This window comes from Argopecten irradians, chromosome 3, assembly GCF_041381155.1.
Source record: "Argopecten irradians isolate NY chromosome 3, Ai_NY, whole genome shotgun sequence".
NCBI classification, from domain to species: Eukaryota; Metazoa; Mollusca; class Bivalvia; order Pectinida; family Pectinidae; genus Argopecten; species Argopecten irradians.
This window is the reverse complement of record NC_091136.1, coordinates 62421721-62442467: the sequence shown is the minus strand read 5'-3', so window position 1 is coordinate 62442467 and position 20747 is coordinate 62421721. Positions and strand designations below refer to the sequence as shown.

At 35.9% G+C, this 20747-nt stretch overlaps 2 protein-coding genes across 4 annotated transcripts; both read right to left on the bottom strand.

The window, feature by feature from the left end:
* Positions 1-50: 50 nt before the first annotated feature.
* Positions 51-5521, bottom strand: LOC138319777 (uncharacterized). The gene is made up of 4 exons (XM_069262913.1): positions 4633-5521; positions 3891-4484; positions 3154-3778; positions 51-345 (listed from the first exon to the last, which is right to left on the bottom strand). The coding sequence occupies exons 1-4, from the start codon at positions 5519-5521 to the stop codon at positions 51-53; spliced, it is 2403 nt and encodes an 800-aa protein (XP_069119014.1).
* LOC138319324 (very long chain fatty acid elongase 7-like) lies at positions 1623-19913 on the bottom strand. Of its 3 annotated transcripts, XM_069262398.1 has the most exons (8): positions 18918-19913; positions 16074-16195; positions 11321-11508; positions 9611-9685; positions 7952-8008; positions 7556-7661; positions 7139-7275; positions 1623-7023 (listed from the first exon to the last, which is right to left on the bottom strand). In XM_069262398.1, exons 2-8 carry the CDS (start codon positions 16126-16128, stop codon positions 6772-6774), a joined length of 870 nt encoding a protein of 289 aa, XP_069118499.1. In that variant the 5' UTR covers positions 16129-16195; positions 18918-19913; the 3' UTR covers positions 1623-6771. The 3 variants fall into 3 exon arrangements, with proteins under 3 accessions (XP_069118499.1, XP_069118498.1, XP_069118500.1); XM_069262397.1 differs by lacking the exon at positions 18918-19913 and having other exon boundaries at positions 16074-18809; XM_069262399.1 differs by lacking the exons at positions 16074-16195; positions 18918-19913 and adding an exon at positions 15673-15822.
* Between the last annotated feature and the right edge of the window lie 834 nt (positions 19914-20747).

Here is a 20747-nt window from a genome sequence, read left to right as displayed (position 1 = left end):
TCCACCACTTTGGACTTCCTGATTTCCTCCTCCATTTTCCTGATGTTGTCCTATACCATCTTCCTCTTGCCGGCTTTATCTGAAGTCCCCCAGCGCTGCACATGACTTATACCCAGTCCCTGGCGTCCTACGCACGTTGTACCAACGATGTCTTGGTGTCTCAGGCGGCTCTCAGCTGCTTCTACTGCGTTGTTTGCAGACCATTTCCTCTCCGTTCTTGTCTCTATGCCCGCGAGTCTGATCTTATCGTCTTTAGAGTCCCTCACAGTGATCACTTGTCTTGCCTTAGCCACCTTGATCTCCTCAACCAGTGATGAAATTGGGAGCTGTAGTTTGGCTGACGAGCTGTACAGTCCGGTCTTGTCTTATACGCATACTCTAAGGTTGGTCTAATGAGATTGTAGACGATGTCACATGATTTGTTTACTTTGACCATCAGAAACTTGACTTTTGCTATTTGTTATAACTTTGCTGGGTTTCATCAACGTGATTTCTTATAGTAATTCGGTATATTTATCGTAGATAGACAATACACACCATCAAAATATAGACAAAGTCCATTTTGTTTTAAAGCAATACATCCATCATTGGTACTGAGGTAGCTTCAAAGGATTTGTAACGCCGGTGAAGTATCGCCAACTATATTGATCAGAACTTGCTCTAGTAATATTGCCTGCCGCGGGTTGCCTTTAAACAGCGGACTATCTGTTGAATCCTACTATTTGACGAATGGGTGTTCAAAATTCATGAAATCGAAGAGATTATTTCCATTTCATGAAATTTTGTTTTAAACCCTAGTTGAAATAGGTTTCTGTATAGTTTATACAGTTCAATATATGATCCGTAAACATGGCCGTTTGTCGTCTTTCTAGAACGAAATACAAATTGTAGCGTTACTACAGCAGAAGAAATTTAGACATTAAAAATCAAAGATAAGGTTTCCGTAACACTGGATGATATAAACACTGAGTCAACATTTAGTACGTGATCGGTGTAATGATGCTTCTACTAAGAAATAGAAATTCAAGGAAATCAACGAGGATAAAAAATAAACATACAGAATACATAAGTTTTTTTTAAATTTTATATGTAATAACAAGCAATTATATATCGTTGTAAAAACCTACCCTCAATTCAACTCTATTGTTCTATACATCGCCAATGGTTCATCCTTATCTTTATTTTTAATTAATTTGGTACCAAACCACACGCTTCCGAATGACTAGTATTCCTCATAATAATATGCGATCATTTTGACATATCCTGATTGCCCAGCCAGATACAGTCACTCTGTAAGTTTACCACCATACAAAGTGTCCATGCGATGTGTTTTCCATGGAGAGATGATTGAATTGAGCTCTTTCGTTGCAGCAGGTAATGAGATGCACATCAATAATAAGAAATAAGGATGACACATGTTCATGTAATTTACGTTAGAAAAATCAATATAAATATGTTAGTGTTATGTTGTATGATACATATTTAAAGTAAAGACGACCACATATTACCATAGTATACGGTGTCACACGTATAGCGATAGACAGCTAACTCACTTCCACCGTCAATCGCACAATAAAGGAATCACAAGGTTTGTGTAGATCAAAGACACTTCCATATTACCATTTTATTTACATATCATAATAGTATAAACATAACTTAATATACACTTACTGCTAAGTTACACATATAGTAGTATGTACTTTTCTAATACACAGCTGCGTGATCGTCGGAAATAGAATTTTATGCATACGTTATTGATTAGTACTTATCGAACTCTTTAGAACCAAAACGTGTTTTCTACAAAAATCAATCCGACATGACAACTGGTTCATTTTACAGATACCATCATCGCTCCACTTTTTGTACCCCACTTATCACTTTGGTTGTAGAACTCGCGGGAAGCATTTTCATTTGATATCAGTTTTTAGAGAATCTTCTGAAAGTTATATGTGCCATAACTGGGCCAACAATTTGATATGTTGTTTTCTTCAGTAATCTATTGAAAACTACAATACAGACAAAGAAGACAAACATATATGCAGCCTTAAAAACATAAATTATAACACAAAATGCATGCATTGCACAATTATTGTATTCTATGCTATATACATGTTTGTTTAGATGGAAACATACATACGCAGAAATCGCTTTACAGTTAGTAATAACACCATAAAAATGCGAAATAAAATTGTAGACCACAACTTGGCTCCATGGTCTGACCTATATACTCATTTCAGCTTTTAGTTGTACTTGTAAAATTAAAACCTATTATTGTAAGTAATTTTATTCTAAAAGTTTAACTTTCTGTGGTGGATAGCGTATCAAAAGCTCATCTTGATTCGTGAGTATGAAAATTACGGCACACATAACTTGGAATGTTTTGCTCAGCTATTGGGTGAATTTGTTGATACTAATACATCTGAGGTAGAAGGGAAAGTAACTGTCAAGTGCATAACTAGAATATCAACATAGCTGCAAAAATTACTTTTCTGTTTTTAAAAGTGGTTGAGTTAGAAAAATAAATATCGCATCCTACAAAAGACACGTTACAAAATCTCACACTCAATCAAAACTCATTAGGGTGTTGACGTTACCGTGCCGCTAACTGATGGAGACTCTTTGATAACATTTCAAGTTATAAACACTCAGGGGCGTAATGTTCAAACCTTTGATAATAAAAATTCTATACACATGAACTAGACTAAAACGTTTATCAAGGGATTCTACTATTTAAAAAACGTCTCTTAAAAGATTAATATGTTAATATATCTTAGAAAGACAATTAATTCATTATTATTTTGAGTTACACAACAATGTGCCGATGGTGTGAAGCCGGTATGTTCAGATCGAGTAGGAAGATTTGACGGGGAGGGGGTTTCAAAATATTGAGGCCCTTTGCACCCCATTACGTTTCATCTTCCTATGCCACTGGCACTGATAACGTTTTCAGGCTTTAAAATATAAAAATCATACACTATTCAAATGCTAATGTCAAATATAACTAATTATTGATAATGCCTTCGCAATTACTTATTATTACGAAGACAAGAGGGATCGTCAGCGGCACAGTAACATTAAATGCGGGGACACACATATTCACACTTCATATACAAGACACATATTCACACTCTATATACAAGATCAAACATATACACGATTGTAGACCCTATATTGGAGGTCACATCATACACGAATGTAAACCCTATTTTGGAGGTCGCACCATACACGATTGTAGACCCTATATTGGAGGTCACACCATACACGATTGTAGACCCTATATTGGAGGTCGCACCATACACGATTGTAGACCCTATTTTGGAGGTCGCACCATACACGATTGTAGACCCGATATTGGAGGACGCACCATACACGATTGTAGACCCTATATTGGAGGTCGCACCATACACGATTGTAGACCCGATATTGGAGGACACACCATACACGATTGTAGACCCGATATTGGAGGTCGCACCATACACGATTGTAGACCCTATATTGGAGGTCACACCATACACGAATGTAGACCCTATTTTGGAAGTCGCACCATACACGATTGTAGACCCTATTTTGGAGGTCGCACCATACACGATTGTAGACCCGATATTGGAGGACACACCATACACGATTGTAGACCCGATATTGGAGGTCGCACCATACACGATTGTAGACCCTATATTGGAGGTCGCACCATACACGATTGTAGACCCTATATTGGAGGTCACACCATACACGATTGTAGACCCGATATTGGAGGTCGCACCATACACGATTGTAGACCCTATATTAGATGTCACACCATACACGATTGTAGACCTTATATTGGAGGTCGCACCATACACGATTGTAGACCCTATATTGGAGGTCGCACCATACACGATTGTAGACCGCACCATACACGATTGTAGACCCTATATTGGAGGTCGGACCATACACGATTGTAGACCCTATATTGGATGTCACACCATACACGATTGTAGACCCTATATTGGAGGTCGCACCATACACGATTGTAGACCCTATATTGGAGGTCGCAACATACACGATTGTAGACCCTATTTTGGAGGTCGCACCATACACGATTGTAGACCCTATATTGGAGGCCACACCATACACGAATGTAGACCCTATTTTGGAGGTCGCACCATACACGATTGTAGACCCGATATTGGAGGTCGCACCATACACGATTGTAGACCCTATATTGGAGGTCGCACCATACACGATTGTAGACCCTATATTGGAGGTCACATCATACACGATTGTAGACCCTATATTGGAGGTCGCACCATACACGATTGTAGACCCTATTTTGGAGGTCGCACCATACACGATTGTAGACCCTATATTGGAGGTCGCACCATACACGATTGTAGACCCTATATTGGAGGTCGCACCATACACGATTGTAGACCCGATATTGGAGGTCACACCATACACGATTGTAAACCCTATATTGGAGGTCCCACTATACACGATTGTAGACCCTATATTGAATGTCACACCATACACGATTGTAGACCTTATATTGGAGGTCGCACCGTACACGATTGTAGACCCTATATTGGAGGTCGCACCATACACGATTGTAGACCCTATATTGGAGGTCGCACCATACACGATTGTAGACCGCACCATACACGATTGTAGACCCTATATTGGAGGTCGCACCATACACGATTGTAGACCCGATATTGGAGGTCGCATCATACACGATTGTAGACCCTATATTGGAGGTCACACCATATACGATTGTAGACCCGATATTGGAGGTCGCACCATACACGATTGTAGACCCTATATTGGAGGTCGCACCATACACGATTGTAAACCCTATATTGGAGGTCACACCATACACGATTGTAGACCCTATATTGGAGGTCGCACCATACACGATTGTAGACCCTATATTGGAGGTCGCACCATACACGATTGTAGACCCTATATTGGAGGTCGCAACATACACGATTGTAGACCCTATATTGGAGGTCACACCATACACGATTGTAGACCCTATATTGGAGGTCGCAACATACACGATTGTAGACCCTATATTGGAGGTCACACCATACACGATTGTAGACCCTATATTGGAGGTCGCACCATACACGATTGTAGACCCTATATTGGAGCTCGCACCATACACGATTGTAGACCCTATATTGGAGGTCGCACCATACATGATTGTAGACCCTATATTGGAGGTCGCACCATACACGATTGTAGACCCTATATTGGAGGTCGCACCATACACGATTGTAGACCCTATATTGGAGGTCGCAACATACACGATTGTAGACCTTTTATTGGAGGTCACACAATACACGATTGTAGATCCTATATTGGAGGTCACACCATATACGATTGTAGACCCTATATTGGAGGTCGCACCATACACGATTGTAGACCCTATATTGGAGGTCGCAACATACACGATTGTAGACCCTATATTGGAGGTCAAACCATATACGATTGTAGACCTTATATTGGAGGTCGCAACATACACGATTGTAGACCGCACCATACACGATTGTAGACCCTATATTGGAGGTCGCAACATACACGATTGTAGACCCTATATTGGAGGTCACACCATATACGATTGTAGACCTTATATTGGAGGTCGCAACATACACGATTGTAGACCCTATATTGGAGGTCACACCATACACGATTGTAGACCTTATATTGGAGGTCGCACCATACACGATTGTAGACCCTATATTGGAGGTCACACCATACACGATTGTAGACCCTATATTGGAGGTCGCACCATACACGATTGTAGACCCTATATTGGAGGTCAAACCATATACGACTGTAGACCTTATATTGGAGGTCGCAACATATACGACTGTAGACCTTATATTGGAGGTCACACCATACACGATTGTAGACCCTATATACGAGGTCACACCATTTAGGCCTTGTGTATGTGATCACAATTAAAGACGCACAGTTAATTAATATAAATATCACACATTTACACCCCTCTCCCCTATAAATAAAGTTTTAGTTTTCCTATACACGGTCACATGCCCAGCACTATATCTAGTATCACGCATAAAAACACTCTTGTGGGTAGGCATTGATCATAACGTCATATTTTTTTCAGAGAAAAAACGACAAAGTTTTTGTCCAAAAAAATAATGACTTCATCATCGACACCTACCCAAAAGGGAGATAACACTCTTATATACAAAGACGGAATAGGTACGCAGGACGGCTGAGTCCATTGGATTTATATCGTATACACACCTCTAAATCACTAGCAATTCAGTTCTTATACACCAGCTCGGCGGTGCTCCGTTTTGAAAACCAGACATGATTTTAACGACACACAATATTACGTCTAGGAAAGAAAGCCATGGCTATTGGTATCAGTTCGTGTGTTGGACAATATGCAAAATACCGAAGTGGTTGCACAGGTGACATGAATGCGCTACTCCAAACGAAAAAGTTATTTCCTGGACAGATACAAAGAGTTTGGATCCTAGGAAACACCTGCTCCAGATTCCTACCTGGTATATTTAACGCGCTAGCCTACTAACTTTGTGTCACCGACCTTTTTCTGCTCCAGATTCCTACCTGGGATATTGAACGCGCTAGCCTAATAACTTTGTGTCACCGACCTCTTTCTGCTCCAGATCAATTTTATTTAAGTCATTTGCCACAAAACATGTCCTCCGTCCAAACCACAATGTACTCTACCTAATTATTCAAAAAGTCTTCTATCATTTGTATTAATTTAAGCTGTCACTCGGTATAATATCATTAGTCTAACTTTGGAGTAGTTCCATTTTTAACACCGCCATTAGATACATGACCATTTTGTCCGACTCCATTAGTGTATGCCACTTCCTTTTGTGGTTTTGATTTGTATGTCTTTATATAAAAATTCAAAAACAGAAAAAGGAAACAAAAGTTGTAGAAAAGCACCAATTTCACGGCAAGTTGTGGATAATCACAGTTTTTTACAAACAGGAACGTTGATAGGGTGTGCCCAATAACGAGGATAAACTGCGCCTGAAACAAAAAAGAACGGATTGAGGTGAAGGTCTTTTGCAAGACAATATCAATTTACGAGATAAACTTGGGAATGGTGAAAGATAGTGCATCCAATTTTATGATAGTTACTTACGATCTGTATTGTAGTGATATACTTTTTCCACCATAGATATTTCTGAATTGCTGGTCCTCCGGCGGATAGGAAATAGTACATATACATCACACTATGTACCATCGTGTTGATGAAGGCGTGGAACGTTCCCCAACCACCTGGAAATACAATGCGGTTAAAGTACCACCTCACAGAAATACAATACTGATTAAGTACCACGTCACAGAAATACAATACTGATAAAGTACCACGTCACAGAAATACAATACTGATAAAGTACCACGTCACAGAAATACAATACTGATAAAGTACCACGTCACAGAAATACAATACTGATAAAGTACCACGTCACAGAAATACAATACTGATAAAGTACCACGTCACAGAAATGGGCATTACATTACATTTATGAAGGCCCTGAACGTTAGATTTACATACCTGGTATAAACTTTATACCAAACCACCAGTTAAATGGTAGGAATCCGTGATGAAACAGGTGAAGAAATGTCAATTGATGAAACTTCTTTTTCATTATGAAAATGATCTGAAAAAAGGAAAGATATACGTTTCTAGTGTGTTTCGATTGAACATATCCAGAAAAGGAGATTTTACCACCTAAGTGTGGACATATTTTACCTTCTACATTTGTTCATCATTCTATGACAGACTCGGTAGACTAGGCAGTGGTTATGGTAGGGTTCAGGAATTGCTTGTACTTGTTATGATGTACTTTATCTAATATCGATCCCCTTTCATGTCGCCCGAACTTCATATGACATCAATGAGATAAACATAAATAATGATATAAATAAATGTTAACGAACACCAACATACCGTGTCAGTGAGTTCGACCATCTTTGATATGAAAAATAGGTATGTAACAAAGGCCATCTGAAAATATAAAGAAATCTCCATATGAGGATGATTTTTTGTAAATCTCCATATGAGGATGATTTTTTGTATATAATCAATATCTCCCTATGAGGATGATAGTATATAAACAATATCTCCATATGAGGATGCTAATATATAAACAATATCTCCATATGAGGATGCTAATATATAAACAATATCTCCATATGAGGATGCTAATATATAAACAATATCTCCATATGAGGATGCTAATATATAAACAATATCTCCATATGGGGATGCTAATATATAAACAATATCTCCCTATGAGGATGATAGTATATAAACAATATCTCCATATGAGGATGCTAATATATAAAACAATATCTCCATATGGGGATGCTAATATATAAACAATATCTCCATATGAGGATGCTAATATATAAACAATATCTCCATATGAGGATGCTAATATATAAACAATATCTCCATATGGGGATGCTAATATATAAACAATATCTCCATATAGGGATGCTATTAATATATAAAAATATCTCCCTATGAGGATGATAGTATATATAAAAATATCTCCATATGAGGATGAATAATATATATAAACAATATCTCCATATGAGGATGCTAATATATAAACAATATCTCCATATGAGGATGCTAATATATAAACAATATCTCCATATGATGAGGATGCTAATATATAAACAATATCTCCATATGGGGATGCTAATATATAAACAATATCTCCATATGAGGATGGTAATATATAAACAATATCTCCATATGAGGATGGTAATATATAAACAATATCTCCCTATGAGGATGGTAATATATAAACAATATCTCCATATGAGGATGCTAATATATAAACAATATCTCCATATGGGGATGCTAATATATAAACAATATCTCCATATGAGGATGGTAATATATAAACAATATCTCCATATGAGGATGGTAATATATAAACAATATCTCCATATGAGGATGGTAATATATAAACAATATCTCCATATGAGGATGGTAATATATAAACAATATCTCCATATGAGGATGGTAATATATAAACAATATCTCCATATGTGGATGGTAATATATAAACAATAATATCTCCATATGAGGATGCTAATATATAAACAATATCTCCATATGAGGATGCTAATATATAAACAATATCTCCATATGAGGATGCTAATATATAAACAATATCTCCATATGAGGATGATGATATATAAAGCAATATCTCCATATCTAGCATGATAAAATATAAAATTAATGGCTGCCTGATTCCATCAATTAATCACAGAGGAAAAAAATCAAACGCACTAATACTATCACAAGGAAATGTATTATGATAATCACAGTCATAAGTTCACACCGATATTACAGAAAACAAATAATTATGAAAGATATTGATTTTAAAATAGTTCCCATGCAAGTCATCGCCTCTATTATTAGTCCATATCCTAACAGCGGAAACCCATGCTTGAAATTTGAACTGACATCGCAGCACTGATGAAATAGACCTTACAATGAGTTCAACAACGTACAAGTATACCTGATAGCAAACGTATATATTTAAAGAAAACCAATAATAACAATAGAAGAATAGTGGTCATCACTCACTCTATCTCCTTTTTTTGTGTAGTCTATGGGTTGACAACCCAGCTGGTATCCTGTCAGCCAGCCTGCCATGGCGAACTGAAACGATTACAGACGATAGTCACAGGAGGTGAAACTGCATTATTATGAAGAAGTTCTTTTTCAGTAGATGGCACGTTCCCATCCCAACAAACGCTATGCCTTCAATAATATACCGTTAGAAGAATACAACTAAGGGTCATGAACATTGGCTTTATTTTGGTGTTGTGTGAGAAAAGCATCAGCAGTTTGATCTGTATTTTATTCGATGCGGGGAGAATTTCTGTTTAGAAAACAAATGGCAAAATTTTATGTAATTTATAATGTGGTAGAAATGTGTTAAACTAAAAACTATAGTCTAATGTGTTGTGAGGATATTCGTTAAGCGTCCAGTGAATGTTTCATATGTGACGTTTCGATGAGAGTATGATGAGAGCACTGTCACCTTCAGTACACAACCGAAAGTGTAAAAAGTGTACGAGATGTCTTCAAAATGAATGTCGAAGATCAATAATCAACGTCAATTTCGGCACTGCTGATTACAACAGTATGCTTTAGCATTGTATTTGGGTCGAAATGACTCTCTACTCGATCTTGCTCCTCTTACATCTGTACCTGGTCATATATGTGCGAGAACTATACTTTAAAATATGAAGAAACTGTTTAAAAATATATAACGTAATTGTTTATCTTCGAAATATGATTTAAAGATTCCAGATCATTATTAGTCCATTGTTTGCGCTGTGTGTGAACGCGATTTATCCCATGCTTGATTCAAAACCTCATTAACCACAGAGTAAAACTGTCAATGAAGCGATAGTCGATGTTTTAAAGATAACGTAAACGTGTGAATAGATTAAATGAACATTAGAACTGGTGATCAGCGAAATAAGCACGATTTTATCTAGTGAATAATTCGTATTCAATAATGGCGGATTCCGCTTGTAATTCAGCAGTATTCTAATACGTAACACTTTACTAAGCATTCCGTGAGAAATTGACTTTTCATATGTAAGAAGTTTGCTTTAAACATGTCACAATATAAGAAGTTTGATTTTGACTCCTACTTAATCGAACCAAAGAATAATATACATATCAGGAACCATAGGCCTGTCTTTGGTCATGATTTTTGTCTTTATTTACATATTTCGTTCTTTAAAACACGATGAAAGATCTTGATAAAGGAGTGCATGAAAGCAATGCAGGAAAATATAATGTACACCTGTCCTAAAAATGGGATTGATGAAATAAAATATGGTTTCCATGACCTTCATACACATGTTTAAAAATGCTTCGTTGAGCATTGATAAGCTTTCACTAGAATGTTTCTGAATATATTCTAAGCTTATATTTCTTTATCAGTGTAATCTTTAGCCACAGTAATTGTGAAAAACAACATATATCTATGATTCTTGTTTAGATATTTTATATATTGCATGTATATGACATAGAAAACGAAAAATCAAGTACAAACGTCACTCAATCTTTATATGTTATAGAATCAATTTGAACGGCATAGTTACAATCTATAGATTATATCACCATAACCTTAGTAACTTAATTTATTGGTACGGCATAATAGGTTTTCCTTTATGTGTCCAATCTATCTAAGTTTATACCAAGTAATCGTTACAGCAACAATGTGATATTTGTACCCAGTGACTTTTATTTTACTCTCTGGTTTGATTAACTCACCTCTTTTGCCATGTACATAGAGAACAACACCATCCCGAAGTTGTAGGTCAGGACAAAGTATTTCATCTGAAAAGGTCTCCTGTTGGCCATGATGGTGCGTCCATAGTAGGCGATGATGTAGTAGACGATAAGGATGATGGCAGACGGCACCGGAGAGGACATTAAGGGCAGGCCCTTCACCCGAGAGTCTGAAACAAGAATAAAAAAAATATAGGAGGACTTTAATGGCAGCCCCTTGACCCCAACAGGTGTGAAACAAGAATAAAGAGAGATGTTATTAGGGGCAGTCCCTTGACCCAGGAGTCTGAAACAGTAATAAATACATATCAGAGCATCAAGTGGACAAAGTATACAGTCGAATCTATCGAGCACTCAATGGAAATCGAAAAGTGGTTTACATGATATGTAACCAGAAACATATATACATAGAGATTGGCAACTCCTTCAATTTCACGATCGGCAGATGTACCTCTGTATGTCCCGAGTGGTTTTAGATAAACTCTTAAATAGTTAAATATAAAAGAATAACATTGATATGTTGTAAGAGTTCAGTAATTTCTAGATAGTTTGAGTACGATGTTGGATAGAATTTTTTTTTTTAACTTATTTATTAATAAAACAAAACGCACTTCCGGTTTAGAAAAACCATGTAAATTTGCTTATTTTCGTGCTTTCAAAAACTATATGAAATAACATCAGTCGGGAAAACTGATCACATCAAACCATGATATAATGTTTAAACTTTGTGTTGATGCAAAAATGTTTAAAAGAATAGACTTTAAAGTTGTTAGCCAAGGCGAAATGCCTATAAACCGGAGGTCCCTTTGCCTGTCAACAAAGACAAAGAAGGAGTTTTCAATCTCTATGTATTTATGTTTCTGATGTACCCAATATTCATATGAAGGACATTATTGAGACGCCAGTATACTATATACATGTACTAGACCAAGTAAATGATTCTCGCACCTCACTAGTACATTTTAATTTGTTGTCAAGATTTTACCGATAAAGCTTGCATTAAAACATGTTAATAATATGACATTTATGTTACTTCATAGCTGAACGTTAACTGAATTAACGTGAGCGGAAATCATGACACTGTAAATGTATATCGGTTACTGTGACTACTAACCCAGATCGGACGGGTTAGGCTACGGCATGATCAAATACTTCAATTGTTTACGTGGATGGTACATTCACTAATATGTATTATTATAACAGACCAAAGTTAAAAATATTTTTTTGCATTTTGATAGAATTAAATTATTATCGGTGAAAAATCCTACTAAAGCACCAGACACTCAGTAACTTGGTTACCATTGGCTACGTAATGCCTACTCAATTCACAGACGTTTTTAAATGAAATACTGGACCGTAAGATAACTTTTATGCAGCTTTCTGAGTCATTAGATTAATGCTAAACAAAATCCTCATATAAATATAAGACGAGAGACATATAGTATAAATTTAAACTTATTGACCGAAACCTAACTAATATATATAATTAAACATTGATATCCCATCGACAAATAGACCGGGACTACAGATTTGTATTTCGAAAATTCAGTAAATGCTTTTTCGTCGTTCTAAGCGATTTGTTATTAATGTTTTTTTCTCTTTATAAGGGCTCTTTAAATAAGGGGTTTAGTCATAGTATAGGTCTAACGTGACGCTACCCAAATTGGTACACTTATTGAAGGAAATTGTTAAAATTTTCTAACGTGTGCTTTAATCTAGATTTTACTTTTAACATTTCACAAATAGATGCCTTCAGTTTTAATTTCATGATTTGCTTACTTGTCAGCAGTGCATATATTTATAAATAGAGAGCTTTGAAGCATGCCCGCTCCAGCCCTGTGTTTCAGCAGGTTTGAGAACCCAAAATGATACACCTCTTAAATTTGATTTGAGTAATAAATGTCTGGACAGGATAAAAATGAATTTCTTTAAGGAAAATTCAAGCATTTGTTTCAGTTTGATTTAAGTCACACATCTATCAAAAATATCCCATTCATCAATTATTTTCCTTTTTTTAGAATAGATGGTGTTTAGGGTTGTCGCACGATGTCGTTTCCCGGTTTTTTTCCACAATTTCTTATTTCATGTTTGAATAGAGATAATAAGCAACAGAAAAGAAAAATGTCACAGTTACTAATATGGGCCTTAATTTTTGTTCAGGACAATTATTGTCAGTTTAGATTGTAAATTGTTCTGCTTCATGTATATAAAAAGTTTGGGCAGCGTACCAATTTGGGTAGCGTCAGGTTAGACACAATATATAATGTCTCAGTATTAATGTATTTCTAGAAACAATTGGTCAGGTCATATTATTGTTTGTATTTCTAAACACAATGTATCCAATGCAAGGTCATACTATTACAAGTGATGATATGTTGTTGTTCTTTCTCCTACAAAAATAATAATATTATATAGTGTATTATATTGTTCTTCCTCTAGACACAATATAGTGAAACATAAAGTGTGTTATATTGCTCTGTCTCAGGGGCCGCGGTGGTCGAGTGGTTAGAGATGGCTCGACTTTGTCACAAGCCCTCCACTTCTGGGTCGAGAGTTCGAAGCCCATGTGAGGCAGTTGCCTGTTACTGACCGCTGGTAGGTTTTTCTCTGAGTACTCCGGCTTCCCTTCACCGACGAACCTGGTATGTCCTTACAAGGTCCTGGCTGTTTATAGGACGTTACACTAACCTTTGATCTGTCTGCAGACACAATATAGCGTACCATATTGTTCTGTCTTTAGACACAATTTACTGAATTATATTGCTCTCTCTGGATATGGAACGAGAGAGATGTAATGTGCTCAGTCAGTAGACGATTTGGTTATATTGATGTCTCTAGATATGGACTGAGAGAGATGTAATGCGCTCAGTCAGTAGACGAATTGGTTATATATATAAACCATCAACAGTCATCAGCATAAGTAAACAACAATGTTAGCCATGCATGAGCTCCTATTTATAGTAGTTGCTGGGATAATTCACGAGAAAACTGTATACTGTGATATTTAGTACGCAGATCGGTGTAGACACAAATCTAACTTTGATCTGGTTGGTATCGGATATAACTATGCTTGTCATCTATTATTGACCATGTTAGTCGACCATCACGATCCCGGATCTAGTCTTTATCAAGTGTAGAAGAGGAGAAAATGTAGCGACCAGACTGGGATTCGAAACCGGGACCTCCAAACACTACCGCTAAGCTACCTGTAGTCCGCTTAACCTGCCTATATTATTAGACTTTTTTGCCTAATATATATAAAGATATATTATCCAAAAAAAGCCTAATTATATAGGCATAAATATATATATTTATATATATTAGGCAAAAAAGCCTAATAATAAAGGCAGGTAGCGGATTAAGCTACCTGGTCACCGATGATCGACCCAGTCCAATCCCGCTATACTGAACTAAAATATTACTAACTACATGACTCAAGTCTAAAACCTTCGAATCCTCGACGACTCTAATTAACTGTCCTTTGCCTTCTAGTTTTTTTACTCCGCAGATACACATAAGACCCACGCCACCAAGTGTTTGACCCCGAACACATACACACGAGACCGGCCCATGCCACCAAGTGTTTGACCCCAAACCTTAGACTGGGCACCAGACCCTATAAGTTGTTGATAAGACTTTATCTTTACTAGATTATCTCCCCCTAGTTTGAAACTCTAGAATTAGGCATGTAGTAGACACAAAAATAATCAAGCCAAATTTTAGTGATTTTTTTCCACATTCTAGAGACTAGTGGCCAGTCTACCAAAACCAATATGAAAATATTCCACCAATACTTTGTGACCGCCCAACAGACGCAAGACACCCATACCACCAAGACATTTTATCTACGCCACGCACAGCATGGCCTCGAAGATGGGTATTTATTGGTGCATCAAATGTAAAGGAAAGAAATGTAAACAAAACAACAAATCTCTAACGTAGAAACATTAAAATTTAGATGGCGACCTGGCAACAGTCGGGCAGTCCAGCCCAGTTTCTACTATATATAAATATAATATGTCAAATGCCTTTATTTCATCTACCTTTTTGAGATACATTGTATATGTACACACATGTAACAGATTAGTGAGCGTTTTACATGTAGTCTATTCACAATAATCCCCCAGGCTAATTATTTGTAAGTGACCATGCATAATGGCCGACAGACAGAGATGTGACCCTCCACACACATTGAACCCATGTTACCCCTGCAATCACAAGGAAGTTTCAGTCAAGCATACCTTTGCTACATCGCAGATATATCTTCATGAACATTCTATCTGTGCTAGAGTGATGGGGTGGGGCACATGCAAAAGCACCTATTATATATATACCTAGTGGTATCTTCAGACATCAGGCCACCTTTTGCAGGGCGTGAATCCTACATATCTCCGACAATACATTCTAGCAGGACCAACAAACAGTTACAACCTCATTGAATGCAAATACACGGCCTGTGAGGATGACAATATTAATGTGTATTTAAGAGAGTGGTTTTAATAGATCTAGGCTAACAGCATATGTCTTGTTAAACTAACCATGCAAATGAGTGTGTGAGAGGCGACAGCCGGTGACACCTAGCTATATAGCTGTCAACCCACATGTAGAGCGTTCGCATTATATATATATATATTTTTGTTTTACATCAAGGAACATGAAAGTCATATGCTATCAACAACAAAGTTATTCGTTTTAATAAAATGTTTTTCTGGCGTTAAATGTTGCCCACTCTTACCTCCTGCCTCCAGGAACTCGTGGTACCGGTCTGTGGTGCTCCTCACAAACTCCATGGTAGCTTCCTCCCTTGTGACCGACAGTATATCTATGTGACAGTCTCGCGCCACTGACTCACCCTAGCTGTAAGTAAATTGAACTGAAATCTGAATCCCTGCCGAGCTTTTCACTTGAGATGACATGTACTACATTCGTATCACATCAGTTGTTCAAAATGTAACTAACACTAAATGGAACAAAACGTAGACTTTCTTCACTTACAACATGCGTATTCCTCGCATGATTAATTCATATATACCTCGGTCCTTAACTTCACGGTTCAAATGTTTTTGATAAAAATCTTAGACGTGTAGCAGTTTAATGATATTAAAACTTTTAGATATATTAAACTCCAATAGGTGGGAGGAGGAGAATGTGGTTTGTTCAGTCACGGATCAGTCAACACTGAAAAGTATGTACCGGCTTGTTTTTTGGGGTATGTCACGGTTCACTTACACATTCATCATTTTATTGATCGTCGGTCACATCTTGTTTGTAACACGTGTTCGTATTTGAATGCTAATTAATGTATCTAGAAAGATTTTTTTTCATACGTGAATACACAGCAATTTCCACGCTTCATTTAATATCAATATGTCTGTATATCTATAGACGTTTCTCCTGGTTCCTAAGTATCCTGTTTCCCTTTGCGTGCACACATCTACGCCAACTATCTATATGTGTGTATTCCCGTCATCTGAACTGTCGGAGTTCGCCTCCTACTCGAAATATACTATTAACAGAGCGGAACCATCAACATCACAACACTATATCTTCTGGTTGTTTTACAGATTTTTTTTACAGTGCCTACATATTCGGGTCTTTCTGCGGGTTTATGTTAGTACTTCACTATAAAATCATTGTTTTATTAAGTACACGAAGCCACGAGGTGTCATTATATCTACTGATATCTTTATTTTTATTCAGATTTTTCTTCGTTCACTTAAACTCTGAATCTTTCATCAGTGAACGGTTTGTGAGTTTGTCAGTAAATGTTAGTTTGATAAAAAGTTGCGCGAAAACACCATAACTAAATAGCTCACCTTTCGGTTTTAGCTTCATATCTCAAGAATGATATTTCTTCTGTCCTGGTAATATTAACCATAATCACTCCAAAAATAATTATTATAGTGGCAGAGTGATGCAGTGTATGATGAGATCGATGAGATATGAGTAATATCACTCCCCACCATATTCTTATCTCTTTGTTATTAATTGGCATTAAAATATCGATTATTGAATCTCTCCTCTTGTATGTATATGTATGTATGTATGTATGTATGTATGTATGTATGTATTTATGTATGTAACTTCAACACTATGTAGTTATCTGTGCATGTATGCTTTGTAAGTATTTTATATATATGTTTCTATGAATGCATGTAAGTATGCATGATTATAAGGAAATATGTTACTATTATACATATAATTTACGATATATGTGTGTATGTATGAATCTATGTAATATATGTATAAATGTATGTATGTACTACATATATTTGCAATTACTATACATGTATATGGTATGTCGGAGTGAATGTGTATGTGCCTGTATTATGTTATGTACTATAAAATGTCTTGAAAAATAAAAACATATTATAAAAAAAAGAAAAAAATCTGTCCTCATCTAAGCTTCTACGTTATCATATGGATATTATTTAGAAAATAATAATACTGACGTCGCGCACAATGTTCGGTCACTTTTATGTAACGTTATTGAATGAAAAGACGTCATTATCTTATAACATGACGAGCGCAATTGACGTCATTTCCGACATTCGGCAAACTTGCAAGACAAAGAAAATTTTTTCGAATACTTTTTTGAATTTTCAGTAGAGATTTCGCACACGTATATTTGAGCAAAAACGTATTTTTTTATTCTGAATAGAAAACATACTTCCTAATATAAAGTCATTTTTCAACGTCGTGAACTTGCGTGACAGAACAGTCAATCTAAAAATTTCATTTTGTGTCATTTCTGCAAGACAAAGGTTTTGTTCGATAAAAAAGTAGAACGACGTCGCAGTCTATATTTTCTGACATGTTATTAAAATAGAAGAAAAACGTATTTTTATATTAACAATTCATGTCTCTATCTCATGTATTAGTACCGTTTTGTACTGTGTGTATTTGTGTTTTTTCACTTTTTTATCTTCTCTCTTCGGATCTGTCGATCGGCAAGTCTACAAACAAAGTCCACCATTTTGAAGTATGACGTCACAATTCATTATAACGAAATGACATCATGATAGTTCGTTTTTGGGGAATCTGTGGTGTTCAGTATGACCACAGTGACACTTTAACTGAAACCTCATACAGGTGCGTGTTACATCTGTCGCGCCAAAAAACGTCATTTTCTCAACAAAAACACATCAATAGAAAAATAAATATTACAAATATTTTGATAAAAGTCCTCCCGTAATTGAATAAATATATCCTTTCTGTTTTTCAATTTAAAAAAAATAGTATTGCGCTTATATTATTTTACTGTTCAACGCTTTTTCCAATGAAATTCCGGCGTGACGTAAAAGTGACCGAACATTGTGCGTTATGTCACTGCATTATAAATATATTGTAAACTTTTATTTATTACATATTTAGTTTAAACAATATTTATTCAAATATATACATACATATACACCAATACATACAGACAGCTAGGATGGGAAAACAAGCTAAGAGCTTATATTACATATTTCTATAAATTGAGCAAAAATAGTTTAACACTGAGGAACAGAGGTTTATGCGTGAGGCCAGATTTAAACCATTAAGGTTTTGGTAGATGGAAATGTTATCATGCACTCACCTGAAGAACCGATGTACGAGGGTAGATCCAACATGTGTTTCGGAAGTTCGAGGGTTGCGTACATCCGTCCTTAAACCCAGCCATTGTATTACACAAAATAAACCCTTCGAAAATTGTCTTTGATTTTTTTTGTCGATATTATCTTTGCTTATGTTGAGTCACATAACATTTATGTTGGTCGCATTATGGTTTCAATTTACGTAGAAATATAAGCATCACATATACACATCACCGAGAAAGTATACATATCTGGTTATATACATATATGATAAGGATTGTTGGGAATATTGAGTAAAGATACCGGATATGAATTAGCATTCGAATGGAACTTATCTACACGTGGTGACTTCCGGGCCTAGTAGTATGGTCTTCATTAATGTCTTTGTTTCTAATGTGTATCATCTCTTATCTGAAAAAAACAACAATACGTAAATGACATTTTATTATTGGCTTTGCATTTTACATCCAGTGCAGCAATTTAATGGTCAAAATTTGAACATCCTATCATGTTGTGTACTGGGTTAGTGTGTTATAGTGTATCAATGTTCATATTCTTCACTGATTTTAGATATTGACCACAAACGATTGGGGTGTTAAATGTTTTGGTGTTGATTTTAGACAGTTTTCATTGACATCGGATCTGACAGCACCTTACATATGTTCAACATACTACTGTCTAACTCTTACTCCTGCTTAATTTTACCTCCAATGTACTTCTTTAATCATTGATGTTTTAATGTAAAAAACTAACATTGCAATTGTTTTCAGTTTTTCCTGATCAGCAATGTGAAGCGCAGCTCTACCTGAAATGTTTGTGATAATGATACTTACCTGAAATGTTTGTGATAATGATACTTACCTGAAATGTTAGTGATAATGATACTTACCTGAAGTGTTTGTGATAATGATAATTACCTGATGTGTTTGTGATAATGATACTTACCTGATGTGTTTGTGATAACGATACTTACCTGAAAGGTTTGTGATAATGATACTTACCTGAAAGGTTTGTGATAATGATACTTACCTGAAATGTTTGTGATAATGATACTTACCTGAAAGGTTTGTGATAATGATACTTACCTGAAAGGTTTGTGATAATGATACTTACCTGAAAGGTTTGTGATAATGATACTTACCTGAAATGTTAGTGATAATGATACTTACCTGAAAGGTTTGTGATAATGATACTTACCTGAAAGGTTTGTGATAATGATACTTACCTGAAAGGTTTGTGATAATGATACTTACCTGAAAGGTTAGTGATAATGATACTTACCTGAAAGGTTTGTGATAATGATACTTACCTGAAATGTTAGTGATAATGATACTTACCTGAAAGGTTTGTGATAATGATACTTACCTGAAAGGTTAGTGATAATGATACTTACCTGAAAGGTTTGTGATAATGATACTTACCTGAAAGGTTTGTGATAATGATACTTACCTGAAAGGTTTGTGATAATGATACTTACCTGAAAGGTTTGTGATAATGATACTTACCTGAAAGGTTTGTGATAATGATACTTACCTGAAATGTTTGTGATAATGATACTTACCTGAAGTGTTTGTGATAATGATACTTACCTGAAAGGTTTGTGATAATGATACTTACCTGAAATGTTTGTGATAATGATACTTACCTGAAAGGTTTGTGATAATGATACTTACCTGAAAGGTTTGTGATAATGATACTTACCTGAAATGTTTGTGATAATGATACTTACCTGAAATGTTAGTGATAATGATACTTACCTGAAATGTTTGTGATAATGATACTTACCTGAAAGGTTTGTGATAATGATACTTACCTGAAATGTTTGTGATAAT